At 38.5% G+C, this 23,133-nt stretch overlaps 1 protein-coding gene across 1 annotated transcript in view; it reads left to right on the forward strand.

Moving 5' to 3' along the window:
* The first annotated feature begins 12,376 nt into the window (after window positions 1-12,376).
* The window catches only part of WNT9B (Wnt family member 9B), a 35,062-nt gene continuing 24,305 nt past the window's right edge, over window positions 12,377-23,133 (forward strand). The window contains 2 exon segments of the mRNA XM_003768438.3: window positions 12,377-12,516; window positions 12,518-12,655. Of these exon segments, the coding sequence (XP_003768486.3) occupies window positions 12,377-12,516; window positions 12,518-12,655 (278 nt within the window).

Below are 23,133 nucleotides of genomic sequence, written 5' to 3' on the forward strand. Positions count from 1 at the left end.
AATCCCCAACCGAAATACCACATCCACAGTTTGCCTGGAGCAAGGTTTGAGAAGAGGCAGCAAGAGAATGTCTTGCCTTGTGCTTGGAATGGGTGTTTCTTCTCAGGACTACAGGAGCAATGTCCTGACCCCACTTCCGGTCCTGTCCACAGACCATTTCCACCCCCTCAGTCATTTGGCCTGAGCCCCATTGGTGATTACAGGAAGATAGCAAGGGCTTAAATTTCTCATTTCCATTTGTAAATGAACTCGCCTTTTGGCCTAAAGCCCAGGTTAAAGGCCTCACAGTATTTTCTCACACGGGTGGACTTAGGGAAGGAGTCTGACAGGGTCCGACCTGGACAATTCATAGGAATATTTATTGCCAGTATACTCTCATCAGAATGATCTGTCTTGACTAGAAGAGGCCAACTTAGACTGTGGGTTTATTGGACACTGTACTTCCACTCATGTTTTCATATCATATCAAATATCCTATTTGATATCAAATCATGAGGCATTTGGGTATTGCAATAGAGAGTGCTGAACCTGGAGTCAGGAAGACTTGATTTCAAATTCTCTATCAAATACTATTTGTGTGACCCTGGGCAAGTCACTTATCCTGTCTGTCTCAGTTTCCTCAACTATAAAATGAAGATAATAATAGTACCTACCACCCAGTATTGTTGTAAGAATCAAATGAAATAATAATTATAAAGCATATATAGTTGGCACTTAATAAATAAATGCTTTTCCTCATCCTAACTTTTTTAAACTCCTTGGTCTCCCTAGGAGCACAGAACCACCTGTTATCCTGACAACAGGAATTTGCTGGAGGCAAGTGTCTATGCTTAATCAGGATATATCTGGAGAGGGTTCAACTTTGTGTCTGTGAATTCTTCAGTGGTTATGGAGATGTGTCTATGCAGGCAAGGCTACTACCTTGTGAGTGCATAAGTATCTATCTATATATGTATATATCTATATAAGTATATATATAGATATAAACAATTGCATGTAGGTATATCCCATTTTAAAATTTATTTCAATAAATATTTCCCAATTACATGTAAAATTTTTTAACATTCATTTTTAAACAAATATTTCTCCTTCCTGCATCTATCATTCTTGAGAAGAAAAGCAATTTGATGTTGATTAAATATGTGAAATCATGCAAAACACATTTCTATATTAATCATGTTGCAAAAAAACCCAGATTCCTCCCTTCTCCCAAAAAAACAATCCAAGAGTAATATTTTCAATATTCAGTTAGAGTTCATCAATTCTCTCTTTGTAAGTAAATAGAATTTTTTAACATGGGTCCTTTGGAATTGTCTTGGATCATTATCTTAATCAGGATAACTAAACTAAGCCATAATCAGTTGATCACCATATAATATTATTGTTACTATATGCAATGTTCTTCTGCTTCTGCTTGCTTCACTTTGCATCCGTTCATATAAGCATTCCAGGTTTTTCAGAAACTATTTTGCTCATCATTTCTTATAATACACACAATAGTAGTATACTATCATAATCATGTACTACAACTTGTTCATTCATTCACCAATTAATGGGCATCTCCTTGATTTCCAGTTCTTTGTCACCACATATACATGTGTGTGGGGGGAGGGGGGTATACCCAATGAGCGTGTAATCATCTTTGGGACCCTATTTGGCGTTTTCTTGACAAAGATGCCACAATAGTTTTCCATTTCTTTCTCCAGATCATTTTATAAAGGAGGAAACTGAGGCAAACAAAGTAAAGGGAGTTGCCCAGGGTAATACAGATAGTGAGAGTCTGAGACCAGATCAAATTCAGGAAGATGAGTTTTCCTGACTCCAGAAATAGTACACTATCTATTGTGCTTGAATTTATGTAGCACTTTAAGCACTTCATGATATTAACGCATTTTATTCTCAGAATTGTGGGAGGTAAGTACAATCATTACCCCTATTTTACCTATGTGGAAACTGAGGTGGATAGAGACTAAGTCGTTTGTTCAGCATCACACAGCTAATAAGCATTTGAGGCAGGATTTGAACTCGGAGGCTCCTGAATTTGGATCCATTAAGTCTATCCTTTGAACTACCTAGACACAAATGTATCATTTTTTTTAGCAAGAGGTAGTTATCATATTTCATCATTGGTTCCATCACAGTCTATCAATGTTTAATGTCTCCCAAAATTGTATTTTTGTCATAAAATTTTTCTCCTACTTCTGTCACTTCATTCTAAATCAGCTGAGATAAGTCTTCTTGTTTCTTCTTAAACTGCCTACTTTATCGCTGCTTGGACACAATAATGTAATATATTTATATACTATAATTTATATAGCCATTCTCCAATTGATAGCAGCCCCTTAGTTTCCAATTTGTCTGCTATTTCAAAAAGAGCTAGTGTAAATATTTTTGAACATATGGGTCCTCTTTCTTTATCTTTGATTTCTTTGAAGTATAGATCATGGCTGAGGAAGGGTCAGTTCATTGATTTTTGAGGCATAGTTTTGAATTGCTTAGAAATAAACCTTAGCAATAGTAGATAAGAGTTTGTGCTGCTTTGTTTCAACAATATCTTTAACTCCAAGTTTTATCACAATGTAGTGGAGGGAAGCAAGTGATCCTCATTGATCCTCATAAGAACTATGGGAAACAGATGCTATTGTTATTCCCATTTTCAATCGGGAAACTGAGGCAAAGTGAGATAAAAAATTTGCCCAGGGACACACTACTAGTAGATCCATACAAGGCAATCAAAAGAAATAATTTAATTCCTAATCCCAGATTAGATGAAATAAGTGGAAATTAAGGAGACACTTAAATCTGAAGCAGAAAAAGTTGAAAAAGCTGAAGGCATTATAATTTTAGATAATAGAAATTCTTAAAATGCTGCTTAATTATAAAATGGATGACCAAAATAGTGTTAATGTCATGAACAACTCTGCAGAAGACATCGACATACTTAGAAAATAAATTTGAAAAGCCCATTTTGAATACCACTGCACACCTGTCAGATTGGCTAGAATGACAGGGAAAGATAATGCTGAATGTTGGAGAGGATGTGGGAAAACTGGGACACTAATACATTGTTGGTGGAATTGTGAATACATTCAGTCATTCTAGAGAGTGATTTGGAACTATGCTCATAAAGTTATCAAACTGTGCATACCTTTTGCTCCAGCAGTATTTCTACTGGGCTTATATCCCAAAGAGATTTTAAAGAAGGAAAGGGACCTGTATGTGGAAAAATGTTTGTGGCAACCCTTTTTGTAGTGGCTAGAAACTAGAAACTGAGTGGTTGCCCATCAATTGGAGAATGGCTGAATAAATTGTGGTATATGAATATTATGGAATATTATTGTTCTGTAAGAAATGACCAGCAGAATGATTTCAGAGAGGCCTGGAGAGACTTACATGAACTGATGCTGAGTGAAATGAGCAGGACCAGGAGATCATTATATACTTCAACAACAATACTCTATGATGATCAATTCTGATGGATGTGACCTCTTCAACAATAAGATGAACCAAATCAGTTCTAATAGAGCAGTAATGAACTGAACCAGCTACACCCAGTGAAAGAACTCTGGGAGATGACTAAGAACCACTACATAGAATTCCCAATCCTTCTATTTTGTCTGTCTGCATTTTTTATTTCCTTCACAGGTTAATTGTACACTATTTCAGAGTCCGATTCTTTTTGTACAGCAAAATAATTGTATGGACATATATACATATATTGTATTTAACATATACTTTAACATATTTAACATGTATTGGTCAACTTGCCATCTAAGGCAGGTGGGGGAAAGGAGGGGAAAATTGGAACAAAAGGTTTTGCAATTGTCAATGCTGAAAAATTACCCATGCATATATCTTGTAAATAAAAAGCTATAATAAAAAAAACCGTTTTGTAATTGGTTAATAAATGAGAAAAGCATTTGGTTGGAGTAACAAATAGAAAAACAAAACAGTCCCTACTCTTATGTTCACTTTCTAATAGGGGAAACAAAACAACTAAATAGTAATGCATTTTCTTTAGGGCAGCTAGTGGTTCAATGTGAGTGTGAGTTCCTGGAGTCAGGAAGACCTATCTTCTTAAATTCAAATCTGGCCTTGGACACTAGGGGTGTGACTCTGGGCAAGTCACTTAACCCCCACTTGTTTCAGATTCCTCACCTATCAAATGAACTGGAAAAGGAAATGGCAAACCACTCCAGCATCTCTGTCAAGAAAATCCCAAATGGAGTCCCCCAAAATCAGACATGACTGAAACAATTGAAGAACAATCTTCTTTAGTGCCTTTTCTTATAAAATCACATCCATTTCTTGTGTTGATCTATTTGGCAATATCAATGACTTTGGCAGCAAGATCTTTATTTTTCTGGTCTTCATAGTTTATAGCTATGGAGGAAGCAGGGCTGCAGCAACCAGAGAAATAATTGCCATTTTTCCTTTCTCCAAAAGTTGCTTCTATGAATGAAGTTGAGAATTCTGGGCTGAAAATAGGGTCAATAGTCTTTGGATCCCTTTACTTAGGTGTTTGAATTCAGGGTCCTCAGCTATCTCCATCAGGGTGTTGGGAGGTAGAGATCAAGGCAGTGATGGTGGCTTGACTTGCCTGGCACATGCTGTTTCCTGTCCCTCCCTCGGGGAGCCTTACTGCTTTATGATTCATTATGGCATGAATCCAATTAATAGACCAACCATACAAAAATTGAGTCATTTTTTAAATATAGTATCTGATATAATCATCAAGAATGGATACAATTTTTTGGTGAAGCTGTGAATTAGTATAACCATTTTGGAAAACAATTTGGAATTAATCAAAGGATGATATTTTTCAAATCTTTTAATCCAGAAATTTCTTTACTAGGTGTATACCCCAAGGAGGATATTAATTTAAAAAGACTCCATATACAGCAATATTTTAAAGGCAGTAATTTTCATAATAGCAAAGAATTGTAAACAAAGTAAATTTCATTGATTGTGGAATGGCTAAGTAAATTATGGTACTTGAATGCAATGCAACATTACTGTACTAAAGGGAATGAAAAATAAAATGAATGCATGGAAAGATTTACCAATTCAAAGTAAAATAAGCAGAACCAGGGAAAGTATATATATTCAGTTCCAATAGAGCTAGCTACACACAGAGAAAGAACACTGGGAAATGAGTATGGACTGCTTGTGTGTGTGTGTGTGTGTGTGTGTGTGTATAATAACTGCAATTACAATGTATATAGAAATAATGATGTAAATGGACAATGTAACCATATACTATACAGGATGATCATATACAAAATACCATATACCATATTGAGAGGACACAGATTTTCAAATAATATATTCAAAATAATATTGAATATGTTATTTGAATAATATTCAAATAACAGATAATTTCAAATTATAGAAATCTATTGGTGGAAGATAAAACTAAAAGAAAACATGAAAAGTATGTGCCATCTCTATCATCCTACTGTTACTAATTGTCCAGAGGTTGGTGGGTGGTATAGTAAGCAAGACTCCACTTGACTGGGAGTCAGGAAAATCTGAATTAAAATCCAGTTATTGAAACTTAATTCTTATGTGACCCTGGACAAGTCACTTAACTTCTTAGCCTCAGTCTCTTCATCTGTAAGATGAAAATAACAATAGTACCTACCATACAGAATTGTTGTGAGGATCAAGGATGATAACACACACACACACACACACACACATATATATAGCAGTTTATAAACCCTGAAGTAATATATAGATAATGACATAATGGCTATTATTGGAATGATCCCAAAGCTACTTTCACTGACTTTATAGAAGATGAACTAAATAGGCCAATATTCTTTTTTATTATTTATTATAGCTTTTTATTGACAGAATATATGCATGGGTAATTTTTCAACACTGACCCTTGCAAACACTTCTGTTCCAATTTTCCCTTCCTTCCTTCCACCCCCCTCCCCTGAATGACAGGCAGTCTCATACATATTAAACATGTTAAAGTATATCTTAAATACAATATGTGTGTTCATATTTCTACAGTTCACTTGTTGCACAAGAAAAATTGGATTTAGAAAGATAAAAATAACCTGGGAAGAAAAACAAAAATGCAAGCAGTCCATACTCATTTCCCAGTGTTCTTTCTCTGTGTGTAGCTAGCTCTATTGGAACTGATTTGGTTCATCTCATTGCTGGAGATGGCCACATCCATCAGAATTGATCCTCATATATTATTGTTGTTGAAGTCTATAATGATCTCCTGGTTCTGCTCATTTCACTTAGCATCAGTTCATGTAAGTCTCTCCAAGCCTCTCTGTATTCACCCTGCTGGTCATTTCTTACAGAACAATAATGTTCCATACATTCATATACCATAATTTACTCAGCCAATATGCACTTGATGGCATCCATTCAATTTACAGCTTCTGGCCACTACAAAGAGGGCTTCCACAAACATTTTTGCACATACAGGTCCCTTTCTCTTCTTTAATATCTCTTTGGGATATAAGCCCCAGTAATAGTACTGCTGGATCAAAGGGTATGCACAGTTTGATAACTTTTTAACATAGTTCAAATTGCTCTCCAGAGTGATTGGATCCATTCACAACTCCACCAACAATGCATCAATGTCCCAGTTTTCCCACATCTCCTCCAACGTTCGTCATTATCTTTGCCTGTCATCTTAGCCAATCTGACAGGTGTGTAGTGGTATCTCAGAATCATCTTAATTTGCATTTCTCTGATCAATAATTATTTGGAACATCTTTCATATGAGTAGAAATAGTTTCAATTTCATCATCTGAAAATTGTTCATATCCTTTGACCATTTATCAATCGAAGAATGGCTTCATTTCTTATAAATTAGAGACAATTCTTTATATATTTTGAAAATGAGGCCTTTATCAGAACTTTTAACTGTAAAAAATGTTTTCCCAGTTTATTGCTTCCTTTCTAATCTTGTCTGCATTAGTTTTGTTTGTACAAAAGCTTTTTAACTTGATATAATCAAAATTTTGTGATCAGTAATGATCTCTAGTTCTTCTTTGGTCACAAATTCCTTCCTCCTCCACAAGACTGAGAGGTAAACTATCCTATATTCTTCTAATTTATTTATAATCTCATTCTTTATCCCTAAATCACGAACCCATTTTGATCTTATCTTGGTGTATGGTGTTAAGTGTAGGTCCATGTCTATTTTCTGCCATACTGATTTCTAATTTTCCCAGAAGTTTTTGTCAAATAGTGAATTCTTATCCCCCAAATTGGGGTCTTTGGGTTTGTCAAACACTAGATTGTAAATAGCCCAATATTCTAAATCAACTACAAAATAAGTCATTTCGTTCACTTTTACAAAAACCTGGTAAAACATCAAAGATAAAAGAGTGATATTAGGATAGTGGTCTGTCTTTAGACCATTTCTATATCGTTTTGTTTTTGTTGTTTTCTTTCTTTGCATCAATTGCTGCCTAGCCTTAATCACTGAATGGGTGTGACCTCATCAAACTGAGACCTGTTGAAGACCTTAGCTTTAAAAGGCCAAGGACCTTTGCATCCAGGACCATCTCCAGTCATCCTGATCTATATTTTGCCACTGGACCCAGATGGCTCTGGAGAAGAAAGTAAAGCTGTGACCTTGCCCAGCCCTCCCTCACTTAAATCCAATTCATTTGCATGTCATAGCATCACTTCCTTGATGCCATAGTCCTCTTCAAAAATGAAGGACAAACAACAACATATGAATATTATAAAAAATAGCAAGATAACAATAACACTAACAATAGTAATGATGATGATAGAGAGATTATATAGCAGCTTTAAATTCACATTATTTTGCATGTATTATTTAATTTGATCCTCTCAATAAACCTGTGAAATAGGGGCAATTTTGTCCATTTTGCAGATAAAATTTGAGATAGAGACTATTTTATCCATTTTACAGATTTAAAAACCCCAAAACTTTATGACATGTCCATGGTCACAAAGCTAACAAATGTATAAATCAAAATTAAAACACAAACTCGAAGTACCAACTGACCAAAAGGTAGAAAAAATTAAAACTTTTCTGCTTGCCTTCCAGCATATAGTCAGGATATGGTGCCAACTTGGTCTCTATTACCAGACTAAATAAAAGAATTTGCAGAGCCAGAGCAGGGTCCAGGCTCATATTGCTTATGGTCATTTAATTGTTTATGGCTGTTTCATTGCTTATGGTCATTCTTCTTTCATGTGCAGCTGGAAAGCTCATTTCTGGGCCAGAATTTTCCTCCCTTATAGCTACACATGTATGAAAGGCTATCCCTTTGTACTGTGATTGCCATTGCTGCATGCTAACACTATCACTAGATTGCTGATTCTGATCCCTCATCTTCTGTAACTCTGTGCCTGAGTTCATTCTATTACCCAAACTGGAATGGCCTTCCTGACTCCTCATCTATCCACATTTCACCTCTCCTTGAAGCCCAGTTCAAGTCCTATCCCATCCACAAAGACTTTCCAGATATTGTCCTTCATGATCACTTCCTTCCCTGTGCCTCTATGCTAATAATTACTACATCCACTTTTCATGTCTTACTTCATGAGGACATCTAATCTCAACTAGAGTGGAAGTTTCCTGAGCATAGGAATTATGTCTTCTACTTTTTTGTAGCCCCCATAGTACTTATTATAGTACCTTGCATAGAGCATTTCCTCAACAAGTGTTTTTAGGCAATGAATTTAAAGATTTTCAATCTGTGTTCCATTTCCCCACCCCAAATTTAGATTACAACTAAGGGAAAATGACATTTTAACTTTTATCCCTAGCTTAATGATAGATAAGGAAGGATTGGTCCTGTGATTTCGTGGGTACAGAGAACTCTCAGGTAAAGAAACTACCTCTACTAATGCAAGTCAGCAACTTGTAGACTTAAAAAAGTTGTCTAGATCACTGAAAGCCTGACTGATTTGCCCAGAGTCATACAACCAGTATGTATCAGAGGCTGAACTTAAATCCAGGTCTTCCTGGATTTAATAAGTAGTTAAGTGGTTCAGCAAAGAGAATGCCAAGCCTGAAATCAAGAAGACTCTTCTTTCTGAATTCAAATCTATCTTCCCTTCCTAGGTGGGTGACTCTGGGCAAGTCACTTCACCCTGTTTGCTGCAATTTCCTCATCTGTAAAATAATCTGAAGAATGGAAAGACAATTCTCTATATATTTTGGAAATGAGGCCTTTATCAGAACCTTTAACTGTAAAAATGTTTTCCCAGTTTATTGCTTCCCTTCTAATCTTGTCTGCATTGGTTTTGTTTGTACAAAAGCTTTTTTACTTTATATAATCAAAATTTTGTGATCAATAATAATCTATAGTTCATCTTTGGTCACAAATTCCTTCCTCCTTCACAAGTCTGAGAGGTAAATCTTCTCAATCTTAAATGAAAACCCTAAATGGGGTCATAGAGAGTTGGACACAAGTGAACAACAACCCATTTAAAAAATGATGATGCTTCTGGTATCTGACCAAGGCACCAACCAAGTCCCTCTTCTAAGGATGACCCTAAACTAGGTACCTTGAGTGGGGAGAGAAACAAAATAAATAGAAGATGGAGTTAGGAATGTTGGGAAGTGATACTTCATGCCTACAAGTATTTTAACTGTAGGTGATGTGTATGTATCTTTCTCTAGAAAGATGAGAAAGTGAGAGGTCAAAGAGTCAGAGATACAATGGCATGTTGAAAATGAACTGTTTTCCATGACAATGGATTAGTCAAAGGATGCTGACACAGAAGCAAAAATTCTCCCTGCCTCGACCCAGAAACTGTTGCTTTGTCCAGGAAAATTATTGATGATGAAAGTAAAAATGATGATAATATCTAAAACTTAGATGATAGTTAAGGTTGACAAAGCACTTTACAAATATCTTTTTATCCTGGGATAAACAGGATCTGGGAGGTAGGTGCTGTTATTATCCCCATTTTGTTGTTTGTCCTTTCTTCTCAGAGGACCAATGACGTCAGATATCTTGACTCATAAGTGAATTGGATTTAAGTAATGCCGAACTGAACAAAGTCATCAGTCCCAGTCTCTTCTCCAGAGTCATCAAAGACCAGTGGCAAGACATAAGACAAGATGACTGAGATGGTCCAATATCCCCATTTTACATGTGAGAAAAATGAGGCAGCAGGGATTAAGTGATTTATCCAAAATTATATAATTCTTTGCCCAAGGTTACACAACTGTTTGAGGCCAGATTTGTAGGAGAGTCTTGACTCCAGGTCCACTATTATGTCTCTATCTAGCTTCCTGGATGCTAAGTGACAATGGGATGACTCAGGGAGAGTCAGAACTGGTGTTTCAGGGTTCACAAGATGCATCTAGAAGCATTTCCCAGCCTTACCTCCCTTGGTTTATCCCCTATGCAGTTCTGATCCTTTATAGCTTACATTCAAAGGAGATACTAGCATTAGGGGTTTTGAAGGGTCCAAGAGGACATTTAGTCTCACTTCCTACATAATGCAAAAAATTCATTTAGTTTCTGCCAGAATACTGTTTGTGCTGGAAAGCTCACTCCTGAATTGAGGCAACCAAATACAACATCCCACATAGACGTTCCATCTATTGACATCTCTGGAGAGTTCACACACATAAGTTCTTTCCTGAAGTCACGTGGAACAAGTTTACTTTCTCTTCCATATGACTGCCCTTTAAATGACTGAAGACATCTCTCCTATCCCAACTTCTCTCTTCCTGACCATACATTATTCTTTTGTTAGCTTTAATTCATTCTGTATTGGCTCATACTGAACTTGCAGCCAACTAAAACATATCTTTTCCTCATGACCTGCTATAAAGCCATTTCTCCCCCAACCAGTATTCATGCAACTATTTTTTAAACCTATATTCAAGATCACATTCATCTTAGTTAAATTCCATTCTGTTGCTTTAGATCCTTATTTGCCAAGGAATTCTTGATGCCACAATTCATCCTATTATAGTTATCCCACCCTCTTTGTGTCACCTGTAGATTTAATAAGCATAAGTTAACTACTCATGATAAAATTTTCTTTTAAAAGAACTGGCTCTATAGAATGCCTTGTGGCCCTAGGGTTCTATTGATCCATTAACCTTATCTCTTTGGCTACAATTATTCAACCAGCTAGGAATCCACTTAATTGGCCTAAGATCCAGCTCACATCTCTTCATCTAAGTGTAGGACATAAAGAATGTCTTGAAAGAGTACTATGGAATGGATGGGGGGGGGTCGGGGGGGGGGGGGGGGGGGGAGAGAAACATTGATTTGGAGAGGACCAAAGAGAACCTGAGTTTTGAGGCTAGATTTCTTATTTTTCTACTTGTGTGTTATTGGACAATTCAATTAAGTCCTCTGACCCCAGTTTCCTAATTTGTAAAATGAGGGGATTGAACTAGATCATCTCTAAGATCCCTTTTTGCTTCAAATATATAATACTGTGACCCCATGGCTGCCATATCTTTCAGAAATCCAGATACAGTCTTTGGCATTTCCATGACTTAGTCTTTGTCTCAATTTCCTCCACTGTAAAATAGCACCTATTTCCTAGGTAGGTGAGGAACAAATGATATAATATTTGTAAAGCCTTAGCAGAGTATCTATCATAGAAAGCACTTAATAAATGCGTGTTGTCTTCCTTCCCACCTTCCTTTCTAGTCAACAATCAGTGCAGGTCACTGTTCAGCTCAGTAAGTTAAAAAGAAAGCCTGTATGTCCAGGTGACTAACAGATTCATAATCACAAAATGTTAAATACAGTTGAAAAGATCTTAGAGGTTATTCAGTCCAATTCTCTTATTCCATAGGTGAAACGGAAGTCACACACCTAGTAAATGGACTTCTGAATAAGGCAGGACTTCTGAGGTTTTTGACTCCCACGTTCAGAGATCACTCCCTAGTAGCAGGGATCCCCCTCCAAAGTAGCAAAACATTTGGCCTGGGATAGGGCAAGGCATCTCTTAAAATCCTCTCCAGCCGTTGCTCCAATTTCCAAGTTTCGAATCCTTTTTACTTTTTTAATCCCCAGTCCCCAGACCTCAAGGATGGTCAGAAGTTGACTACAATCCTCACATTTCCAGCCCGAGGAGTGGGAAGGAGGTAAAGTTATCTGCAGGGAAGTGTTTCAAGCTGAAAGCCTCAGGCTAATGTCCCAGCCTTCCTACTCCCCCATCCGCTGCCCCCACTGACCCCCGCCCAGGCCTCCCCACCCCTTCCCCCCTTCCATCTCCTCCCCGGGGTAACAGACCCGCCATCCCCCCAGGCTCGTCGGGCGGCGCCAGGTGAGACTCCCTCCACCTGCGGAGAGGGAAGCTCGGCAGGGGCTGGGCGCGGGATGCGCGCGGCCTCCCCTCCCAGGGAAAGAGGGCGGGGCTGCGCGCGGAGGGACCAATGGGGAGGGGGGCTAGCTGTCTGGAAGAAGCGGCTGAGTCCGCACCCCTCTGCTCCCGCACCCCCACCCACTCTGTCTTAAAGCCCCGCGGGGAGCAGGTGGCGGTCGGGGTAGCCAAGCTGAGGAGCGCCGCCGCCGCCGCAGCAGCAGCAGCCGGGCGCCCAGGGAGGAGATGAGAGCTGGAGCGGCGCCGCCGGCACCATGCGCCGCCCGCCTCCGCTGCCCCTGGCCGCACTCTGCCTCTTGGCGTTGCCAGCAGCCGTCGTCGCCTACTTCGGGTCAGTTCCCTTTCCCCCCTTCATCTTCCCTGCCCCATCCTCAGCTTCCTCTGACTTCTTCCTTTTCTCATCCTTTGCCACGCCAACAGCAACTTTCTTTGCCCAGTCGACTCTGTTCTTTCTCCTTTCCCGGTCTCAGTACCTATCTCTGTATGGTACTCTGTCCCATCCTTATCTTGGTCTACCAACTATGTCTTGCCCCGGTGCCTACACAGAAGTGTCAAACCCTGATTCCTTTCTCTACTCTCTGGCCTCTGGTATAGACCCGCATCTGTCTGTCCTCGGTACCCCACTTTCTCTTCATCATCTTCGTTCCACTTGATCTTCATCCTGATTTTTCTCTTGAGATTCTCTGATCCCACCCTTCCGTCCAATCTTTAACTCTCATTTTTGTCTCTTCTAAAAGATCTTTTCCCTTTAATCCCCTACCCTAGCTCTTCCCTCGACACTCATCTCTAACCCTATTCCTGTATTTCTCTGATCTTTGGCCCCTCCCCCCCTCCATTTCTGTTTGTTCTTCCCTCGGGTTCCTCTCTCTGATCCGTGCTTGTGTCTCCATCCCGCTTCTGCTCTTGCCCCTTCTCCTGCTAGTAGTACCCCTATATTTGCCTCCTCTCTGCCCTGTATTGCTTGGGATTATTGTTTGCTTAAGAAGGACAGGTTGGGGAGAGGCGGAGATGTATAGTTTAAAAAAAAAAAAAAGTTCTGGGGACCTGGGATGGGAACAGAATCACAGCCGAGAGAATTACTAAAAAGGGGAATGAGAATGGGAAGGAATTCAGTATAGTAGTGAGGAATGGAAAATTTGGAGAGGATTTTCTGGGTCTTATCTGCCTGAGAAGTCACTTGGAGTCTAGAGCCGTAGAAGAATTGGGTTGCTTTTGTTGTTCAGTCGTTTCAGACTCCTCTTGACCTCTTGGGTTTTCTTGGCAAAGATATTGAAACAATTTGCCATTTCCTTCTCCAGTTCATTTTACAGTCAAAGAAACTGAGGCAAACTGGGTTAGTGACTTGTCCAGGCTAACAGATATAGTTACTAACTCCAGACCTAGTATCCCATCCACTACATCCCTTTCAAAAGTATAGTGGAGGGGGGAGAAATCGGGTTGGGTAAGAGGGTCTTCGGTAAGAGACAGACAGACAGAATGAGGGAGGAGAGATACAGAGAAACATGTGGAGGGAGAGGAGAGAGACAGAGACAGAGACACGGAGACAAAGACAAACATAGAAATAGAAACAGAATCAGTCAGAGTTTCATAAGGGAGGATAAAAAGATTAGGTTGGAATAGGAAAATTTAGGTAATGACTTTTTCCCCCACTTCATTTCCCTTCATCTTTGTCTTACTTGGGTTGGCAAAAAAGATTCCTTATTGCTTTCAAGGAGTCTCAGAGGCAGGAATCCTCCCTCCCTTTGGGGCTCTGTGACTGGGCTATCCCAGGTCTGTATCTTCACTTTCTTTCTTGCTATCCCATCCCCCATCCTAGTACCTGGTAGACACCCAGAGTTCTCAGTATGCAGAGGAATGGAAATGAGAGAAGATAATGAATTTGAGGAAGAATCTGATTTAACGAAGGGTCCCTGCTTCAGACACCTGTCATGAATTAGTTCCAAATTCGCTTGAACAAATCATCCTAGTAAAGGAGTTTGTTGATTTAACAGGAGAGGTTTGCTAGACTGGCTACATTAGGATAAGGAATGAACTGCTGGATGCTTTCAAAGAAGGAAACTTGCCAGTGGGGTGATCAAGATACAGGCTGACAGTCCAGCCCTCAGGGTTGGAGGTGAAGGGATGAGAGGCTTGTGACTGGGATCTGAAAGGGCCTTGGGCAAATGAGGGTATTTTCTTTTCTTTTTTAAAAAGGGTAATTTATTTTTCATGGTTATTAAACTATTATTCTGATATGAGATGGCTTGTTATCAAAAAAATAATGAAGGCAACTCTGGGATCTTTAAGAACTCTGCAGCTTAAAATGTGATTCTGTGATCAGGTGGGGGAGGTGGGGAAACACCATCTCATATAGTAATTACATGTAGCAGATGAGAAGCCTAGTATGGTTCAGTTGTAATACAGATGCTAGTATAATTCATTAACCACAACATGGGGAGAGGGTGGGGATGGAGGGAGAAGAGTTTAAGGGTGTGCCATCCTATCCTTTTTTCTTGGTACTTTATTGTGCAAAGAGCACTAACCTAAGGAGCAAAAGATCTAATTTTATTGCCAGTTGGTAGGTGATCTTGGAGAAGTCATTTCCCTTCCCTAAGTATCAGAGGAAATCATGTGTAAAATTAGAAGATTAGAATAAGATTATGCTTAGGAATCCTTTTGGTTGAGATATCCTGTTTTATCATTCAATCTGATGGATCTTTGGAGAAAAAAAACCAGAATAATGATGTTGAATCATAATATTCATGATGCCTTATATGAAATAGATAATAAATACACATTGATTTGACTGACATAGTAGGAAGGGACTTTAAGAGACCCTCTCAATCTAAATATCCCCATTTTACAAAATTGGCAAAACTGAAGTCCAGAGAAGGGAAATTAGGGTTCAGTAGAGGCAAGAGGTTCATGATTTACAGATAGAAGGGACCTTAAAGGTAATCTAGTTTGATGCTTTCATTTTAAGTGAGGAAACTGATTTAGATATAACACATGGCTTGCCAAAGGCCACATAGGTAGGAAGTGACAGAATAAGGTCTTCCTTTTTATGGATGTATCAGGTGGGAAGTGACCTACAAGCTTTTGTTATTATTGCTGGAATCAACCTTAGTTAGGCACTTGGGAACTATTCTGACTAGGGATAAGGGAGAGGTTTCGGGGAAGGGAATACGCATTTCTTAAGCACATACTATGCACCAAACACTGTACTAAGTGCTTTGCAAATCTCATTGGATCTTCATGACAATCCTGTAAGGTGTAAAGGGAGAGGGGGAGAAAAAAGGTAAGGGGAGGATCCTTGTGGGGACAAGATGAATTCCTGATCTTAAGGGAACCTTGTTTACATTTATACTGGACTGCCCCAAATCAGTCATTGGGTCCTCTGAATCTCCACGAAAAAGATCCTCTAAGGATAATATTTCATTTTTCCTATATTAGCTTCTTACCATCCTTACTCTAGAAGTAGAAGCAGCTATATGGTGCAATGAATAGAGGACTGGGCTTGGGAACTGGAAGACTTCAAATTCGTATTAGCTGTGTGATCCTGGACAAGTCATTTTAACCTGCTTATCTCAGTTTCCTCATTTGTCAAATGAGCTGGAGAAGGAAATGGCAACCCACTTCAATATATTTGCCAAGAAAATCCTAAATAGAGAGTTGGACAACCAAACAACAAAATTCTAGAGCTTTTTGTTTTCAATGAAGACTAATTATTCCAAAAACAATTAATTTCTTTAATGAACACATGTCCCCAGTACCCAGGGACAGTCCTTGAAAATCCCAACAAGTAGACATTTCTCGGTTTTAAAGCAGATGTCAGAAAGAGATGTTTCTGGTGGCAAATGCCATTCCTTGGTCATTTGGTAGTTTGTGTAACACATAACACTTGTGCCTACAATGGATTGGGGTGATGATGTTTGGAGCCTAGGAAAAGTGGTTGTCCTGAGGATACAGGATTCTGGGAGTCATTTATAAAGGCTTATTTGGATAATTGAGGGTGTTTGTTCAAATTAGAATTAGAGACATCTCAAAGTGGAAAGTGGAAGGTAGTAAGTTCATTTTCCCTGAAAGTCTTCAAGCACAAGTTAGATGGTTGCTTGTCGGGTAACCTTGAGAGTATTCCTGCTGAGATACAAGTTGATCCTATCTCCTCTTCATTTCAATTATTAGTTTCATAGGCTAATTAATATAGGGCTTGATCTCAGAGATCATCTATGTAATTCATCCTTCAAGTGAGGAAACTGAGGCATAGAAAACTTAAAGAATTTACCCATTATCAGTAATGATAATAAGAATAATTAACATTTATATGATACAGGGCACTGTGCTAAATGTTTCACATTTATTCTCTCATTTGATCCACATAACAAGCCAAAGGGGTGAGGTTAAAGGCTATTATTATCCCCATTTACAGATGAGAAAACTGAGGCATATGCAGGTTAGGTGACTTTCCCAAGGTCTCACAGTTAGAAGTATCCTTCATAGAGGTAGTAAAATTCTCTAACTCCAGAACCAGTTCTCTTTTCTCACTGCCCCATAAGTCTATAAATTCTGCCATCGTATTTGCTAATGTGTAGTTTGACTTAGAAAATCTGAATGGAGAGAAGACACCTATCTTTTCTATTTTTCAAAATGAAGTTAATATTGGAATAGGTTTTATTCAAAGCTGAGACAGTTCCCAAATAAATCAAATAATACCTCTCACAGAAATAAGTCTGTTACTTGGATTAGGGGACCCTAATTAGCTTCTAGATCTAGAGTTGTTTTGGGAATTAAAAACTTCAGGTAGAAGAAGGTAGAGTTTAAGCAGAGTTTTGAAAAAAATAATTCCAAGATGCAGAAATGAGGAGAGAGCATTCCAGATGTGGTGGATGGCTAATACAAAGGTTTAAAGGTAGATTGGCACACGAGGAAAAGCAAAAAACCATTGGTTGGCATATTGAATTTAAGAAGGAGATCAATGTATTATATAAGGTCTGGAAGAAAAATTGGAGCCAGATCACAAAGGACTTTCCAAACTTATTTTTGAATTTTGATATATTGATGTTACATTGATTTTTTCTTTTTTTGTCAAATATTGTTTGTTATATTGGTTGGTTTCTGGGAGGAAGGGGGTAGAGATTCTGAAACTATGATGATATAAAAAGACACCAATAAAATAATTTTTTAAAAAGATTGGAAAAGGGGGCAACTAAGTGGTACAATGGATAGAGCACCAGCTCTAGAATCATGACGATCTGAGTTTAAATCTCTCCTGAGACTCTTTGATACTTACTAACTGACCCTGGTCAAGTCACTTACTATCTTGCCTAAAAAATTAGGAAAAATCTATATTTGTTTGTAAAGGTATTAAGTAGGGAGTCATTTGAATTTATTTAATAGGGGAGTGATGTGGTAATACCTGTCCGGTAGAAAAATCACTTTGGCAATTGTGTGGAAAATGGATTAGAGATGGGGAAAGACTTAAAATGGTTCAACCCATTGGAAGACTTTTGGAATATTACAAGTAAGAGGTAATGAGGGATCAAAATGGAGTTGTGGTTATGTAAGCAGAAAGAAGGGGATGAATGCAATAGACACAGAAGGGGCAGAAATAACAAGATTTGGCAACATGTTGGCTATATGGACTAAAGGAAAGGGAGGACAGAAGGGACAATCAACACCAAGTTTGCAGACCTGGGTGGCTAGAAGGATGATTGTATTCTTGGTAGTAATAGGAAAGTATGGAAGAGGGGAGGATCAGAAGGGGACAGATAACAAGTTCTATCTTGGATATGTTGAGTTTGAGATATCCATAGGACATCCAATTTGAAATATCCAATATAAGTGGTAGGAAGTACAGGAATAAAATTCTAAATCTATACATCTAAAATTCAGATCTATACATCTTGGGGTTTTTCTACACAGAGATGATAATTAAACTCATGAGAAGAGACAAGGTTAGTAAATGACACGGTATTATAAAGAAAACAAAAGAGGAGCCAGGGAAGAAACATGGGGAATATCTATAGTGAGAGATCTTTATATGTATGTGGAAGTAACAAAAGGGCCTGAGAGACTGAGGAGTCAGGCAAGCAGGCAGGAGGAGAGAAAAGAGAACAGTATTAGGGCAGCTTAAGTGACACTATGGGTCAACTTCCAGGCTTGGAATCAGGAGGACCTGAATTCAAATCCACCTCAGATACTTACTAGCTGTGAACCTGGACAAGTCACTTAACCCTGATTGCAGAGAGAAAGAGACAAAGAGTGATGCAGGGAGAAGAGGATAGACCGAAAGTGGGGGAAGAAAGCGGGGGAAGAGGGGAATTCTAGAGTAATGCTGCAGAAGTCAAGAAGGAAGACTGATAAAAGGTCATGAGATTTGACGGGTAAGAAACCATTGATAACTTTGGAGGGGGTTTGTTTTATCAGTTTAATGATGAGGTTGGAAATCATATTGCAAAGGACTAAAAACTGAGTGAAGGAAGAAGAAATGAAGACAATGACTATAGATAGCTTTTCATAGGAGTTTGACTATGAAAGAGAGAAAAAGAAATTTAGAAAAATAGTTTTAAAAGATAGTAGAGCATTTATTTTTTGTGGAATCATTTTCAGTCACATCTGACTCTTTGTGACCCCATTTGAAGTTTTCTTGGCAGAAATTTTGGAGTAGTTATTTCCTTCTCCAGATCATTTCACAGATGAGAAAACTGAGGCAAAGTAAAGTGACTTATTTAGGGTCACATAGCTAGCATGTGTCTAATGCTGAATTTAAATTTAAGTCTAACTGATTCCAGGCCCAGAGCTCTATCCAATGTTTTTTGTTGTTGTTTTTCAAAATTTGGGAGAATTATATTTAAGGAAAGAATCAATAGCTAGGGAAACAGTGTAGTTTAGAATGTAAGAAGATATGATTATGGAGGGCAATTTGCTAAAGACATCTGGAGGAATTAGGATAAAAGAGACATGGAAAGAAATTGACCTTGACAAGAAGGATCACTTCTTCATCTTAAATAAAATAGGAGAGAATGATGGAAAATGTGCCAGGATTTTGAGAGAAAGAAAAAGAAAGAAGAGGAAACATGGTGAATGGTCTCCATTTTTTCAGTAATGTATGAGGTGAGATCTTTGGCTGAGAGTGTCAGGGGAGAAGTCATTATGGGAGGCTTGAAGAGAGTTTGGAGCCATCCATAACTCATGGAATGGAAAATGCATTAGGGAAGAGACTATCTAACTGAAGTAAGGATCCAGCTGGGATTAGGTAAATTTGGGGAGGGTCTAGTCAGCAAGGTTATGTAAAAGAGCAAAGTGAGAATAATCCAGAATTGGAGTTTGGCAGAATGTGAATTTCAGGACAGGAGGTCAAGGGGATTTGAGACTAGAGCTAAAATAATAATTGATAATATTTACATAATGCTCCAATGTTTGCAAAGCAAATTACATACATTATTTCAACTGGTCCTCAAAACAAACCTGTTAGATAAGTATTAGTTTGCTAGCCAAAGATCAGATAGCACTTGGAGGTTCTCGTAGTATTATTGTATTATAAAGGACAGTATAACATCAACCTGATTAATTATATAGTAGAAATTGGCAAGGAAGGAAAGTGAGATTAAAAGCAAGGGTGACAGCTTAGGAGAGTACTGGGATATGAAGAGATTGGAGATCCCAGGGAAGACAAGACTAGCTTTAGATGGGGTAAGTCATAGGTAGAGGAATGATAGGAGGTTATGATCAATTTGATAAAGGGATTTCAGAATGTTTGATCATTGAAATGGAACACTTGTGGGTGTGACCATCTGCAGATGTGGATTGAGGTGGAGTCGAGGAGTAGGTCTTGGGAGTTGGGAAGATTGAGGAACTAGGTGTTTGAAGGATATTGAAATTGCCTAGTATTATGGCAGGGCAGCTAAATGGTGCAGTGGATAGAGCACTAGACTTAGAATCAGGAAGACATGAGTTAAAATTCAGCCCGAGATCCTTGCTAACTGTGGTGACCCTGGGAAAATCATTTAACCCTTATTTGCCACAGTTCCTCAACTGTAAAATGGGGACAACCTAGAGAAGGAAATGACAAACCACTCCACTATGTTTGCCAAGAAAATCCCAAAGAACATCCCTATAAGGTCATATCATATCAATCTGACATAACTGAATAACTGAACAACAGTATAATGGGTGGTAAGAAAGACAGTGAGCCAGGTACTGAACCCCTTGAAAAGAAAAGTTAAAGTTACTTGGAAACTGATAGGTAACTGATCCCAAGATATAGATTGGGTGATATATTTGAATGGACTGACCCTCAATGCAGGAGAAGCTGCTGAATGATGATAGCAAAGGGAAAGTACTGACACAGGGACATTAAGTAGCAAGAAGAATTCTGATTTCTCCTCCAGAATTGGTAGATAGAGTATTTTCTGATTTGGTCCCGATGCAGGCCAATTCCCTGAGTTTAGGCTCAATAGTTGAATGAGTTGAGACCTCTCTGATACCATTTAATAGTTAACAAAAGGAGTTCTATTTAGTAATAACAGAAGAAGGATATTCAACAAGGATATGAATTGAGGATACTTTGAGTTGCTCAGCTGAGTGAAGCTCCCTCTCTGAGTTACCAATTGTGGTTTGCCAGCCAAGTATCACACCTGAATTTTCTTGTGGCTATTTTGTGCTCAGGATACAAGGAAGTTTTGGAAGTAGCTGATTTAGTTCTCTGAGCTGATGAGAATTTAGCATGCTTTTAAGGAAAAACTAGCCTAACCTAAAACAAGAAGGAACAGAATGTTAGGGTATTGTTCTCATCACCAGGTTTGAGAAAAAGTGTAGTTTATGCTGGAGAAGATGGCTAGGGGTGCATTGTCATTAGGGGGATGTGAGAATGAGAAGGTAGATGGATCCTGAGAGGAAGAAGCCTAAAATTAAGAGTGCTTTGTTATCAATGGAATGGGAACTCCAGAAGACACTGTGAAAGGGGCAGGCTAGAGTAATATATAAGAGGATAGGGCTGAGATGAATACAGATGAAAGAATGGGATATAGGCTTTGGGGAGGGATAACAATTTGGGGCAAGTCTGATTTTTCATCACAAGGATTGGGAGAAAAGAAGATGATATGAGTTTGTTAGACAAATTGTTAAGTCCAGGAAGGAAGCATGGAAGTATTCCAGGATCTTGAAATATTTGGTATCTTACTTCCTCTTCTCTGTATCTCAGTGGTATATGTACTGTCAGACACAATCTAACACAGATCTAGTATGTGACATATACTAATACACATAGTGGGGCTTAATAAATATTTGTTGAATGAATGATTCTAACCTGTAAGGAGGACTCATCTAACTACTTAAAAACTTCTAGCACACTAAGCTTTGTATTTAGGTTCTATGGGGAGGGGGAGAAGATAGAAAATGATGAACTCTTTTCTTCTCCCTCCTCCAAGGACCCCACAAGAATCAAAATATGGTTCCTATTTTCTTTTTTACATTAATTTTTATTTTCTTAATTACATGTAAAACAAACATTTAAAAGATTTTTCTTTAATTTTGAGTTGCATATTCTCTTCCTTACTTCTTATACCCTTCCTCCCTGAGAAGGCAAACAGTTTGATAGAGATTATACATGTTCAATCATGCAAGACATTTTCATATTAGCAATGTTGCAAAAGAAAATAAAGACTAAAAACCCACCCTAAAATCATAATGAAGTAAAAAAGTATGTTTCATTCTGCATTTAGACTTCACAGTTCTTTCTCTGGAGGTAGATAGCTTTTTTTCATTTTAAGCTCTTCAGAATTATTTTGAATTGTTTTATTTCTGAGAATAGTTAAGCCATTCACAGTTGATCATCACAAAATATTGTTATTACCGTGTACAGTTCTCCTGGTTCTGCTCATTTCACTTTGCATCAGTTCATATAAATCTTCCCAGATTTTTCTGAAAGCGTCCCACTCATCATTTTTAATAGTACAGCAGTATTTCATCACAATCTGGTTCCTACTTTCAAGAAATTTCTAATCCAACCGGGGAGATACAAAGATGCAACTGTATATATCCACAACAACAAATTTGCAACATATCAACAACAAATTGATCTAAGAGCCAAGGAGAGTGGTAGGAGTGAGAGATTAATCCAGAAAGCTTTCTGGAGGAAGCATAATATAGAGACAGCACAATGACTAGTCTATTTTTCTTTAGCCTTGTCAGGGTATGTTAGGTTTTCTTTCTAGCTTTCCAAAACTATCTCTTCTTCCCTGTGACATGCTTCATGCCTCCATTGTGGCTCCAGATGCTCAGTGTTCTATTCTCTCCTCATCCAAACATGCTTTCAGGAAAGGAAGCAGCACAGGTGATTCCCCAGTCAATCTCGGTGCTTCCTTCCTCCAGGCTTTACAGTGAAGTCCGACTTCTTTTTGTAGCGAGAAATGATGAAGAATTACAGACTTCAGGGGAGAGGGAGTTGTATGGCATCTTCCCGAGAATCTCTCAGCCTCATGCTTAAAGACTTCCAGTGAGGGGGAACTGTCAGCTTTCTGAAGAACCCCATACTTTTGGACAGCTCTTATTGTTAGGAAGTTTTTCCTGACCACAAGTCTAAATTTACCCCTTTCAAATTTCTATAAGTGCTTCTAGCTCTGCCTTCATGTGCGAGTAAGGGTCAATCTGGTCTCTTTTCCAAATGAAAGCCCTTCTGATACTTGAAGACAATTTTTTTTTCTTGCAACAGATAGATTGCTTAGGATCATATAGCTAGTAAGTGTCTGAGGATAAAGTGTTGGGCTTGGAGTCAGGAAGTCTTAAGTTCAAATCCAGCCTCAGACACTAGCTGTGTCACCGTGGGCAAGT

The sequence above is a fragment of the Sarcophilus harrisii genome, chromosome 4 (assembly GCF_902635505.1).
Source record: "Sarcophilus harrisii chromosome 4, mSarHar1.11, whole genome shotgun sequence".
Taxonomy (NCBI): domain Eukaryota; kingdom Metazoa; phylum Chordata; class Mammalia; order Dasyuromorphia; family Dasyuridae; genus Sarcophilus; species Sarcophilus harrisii.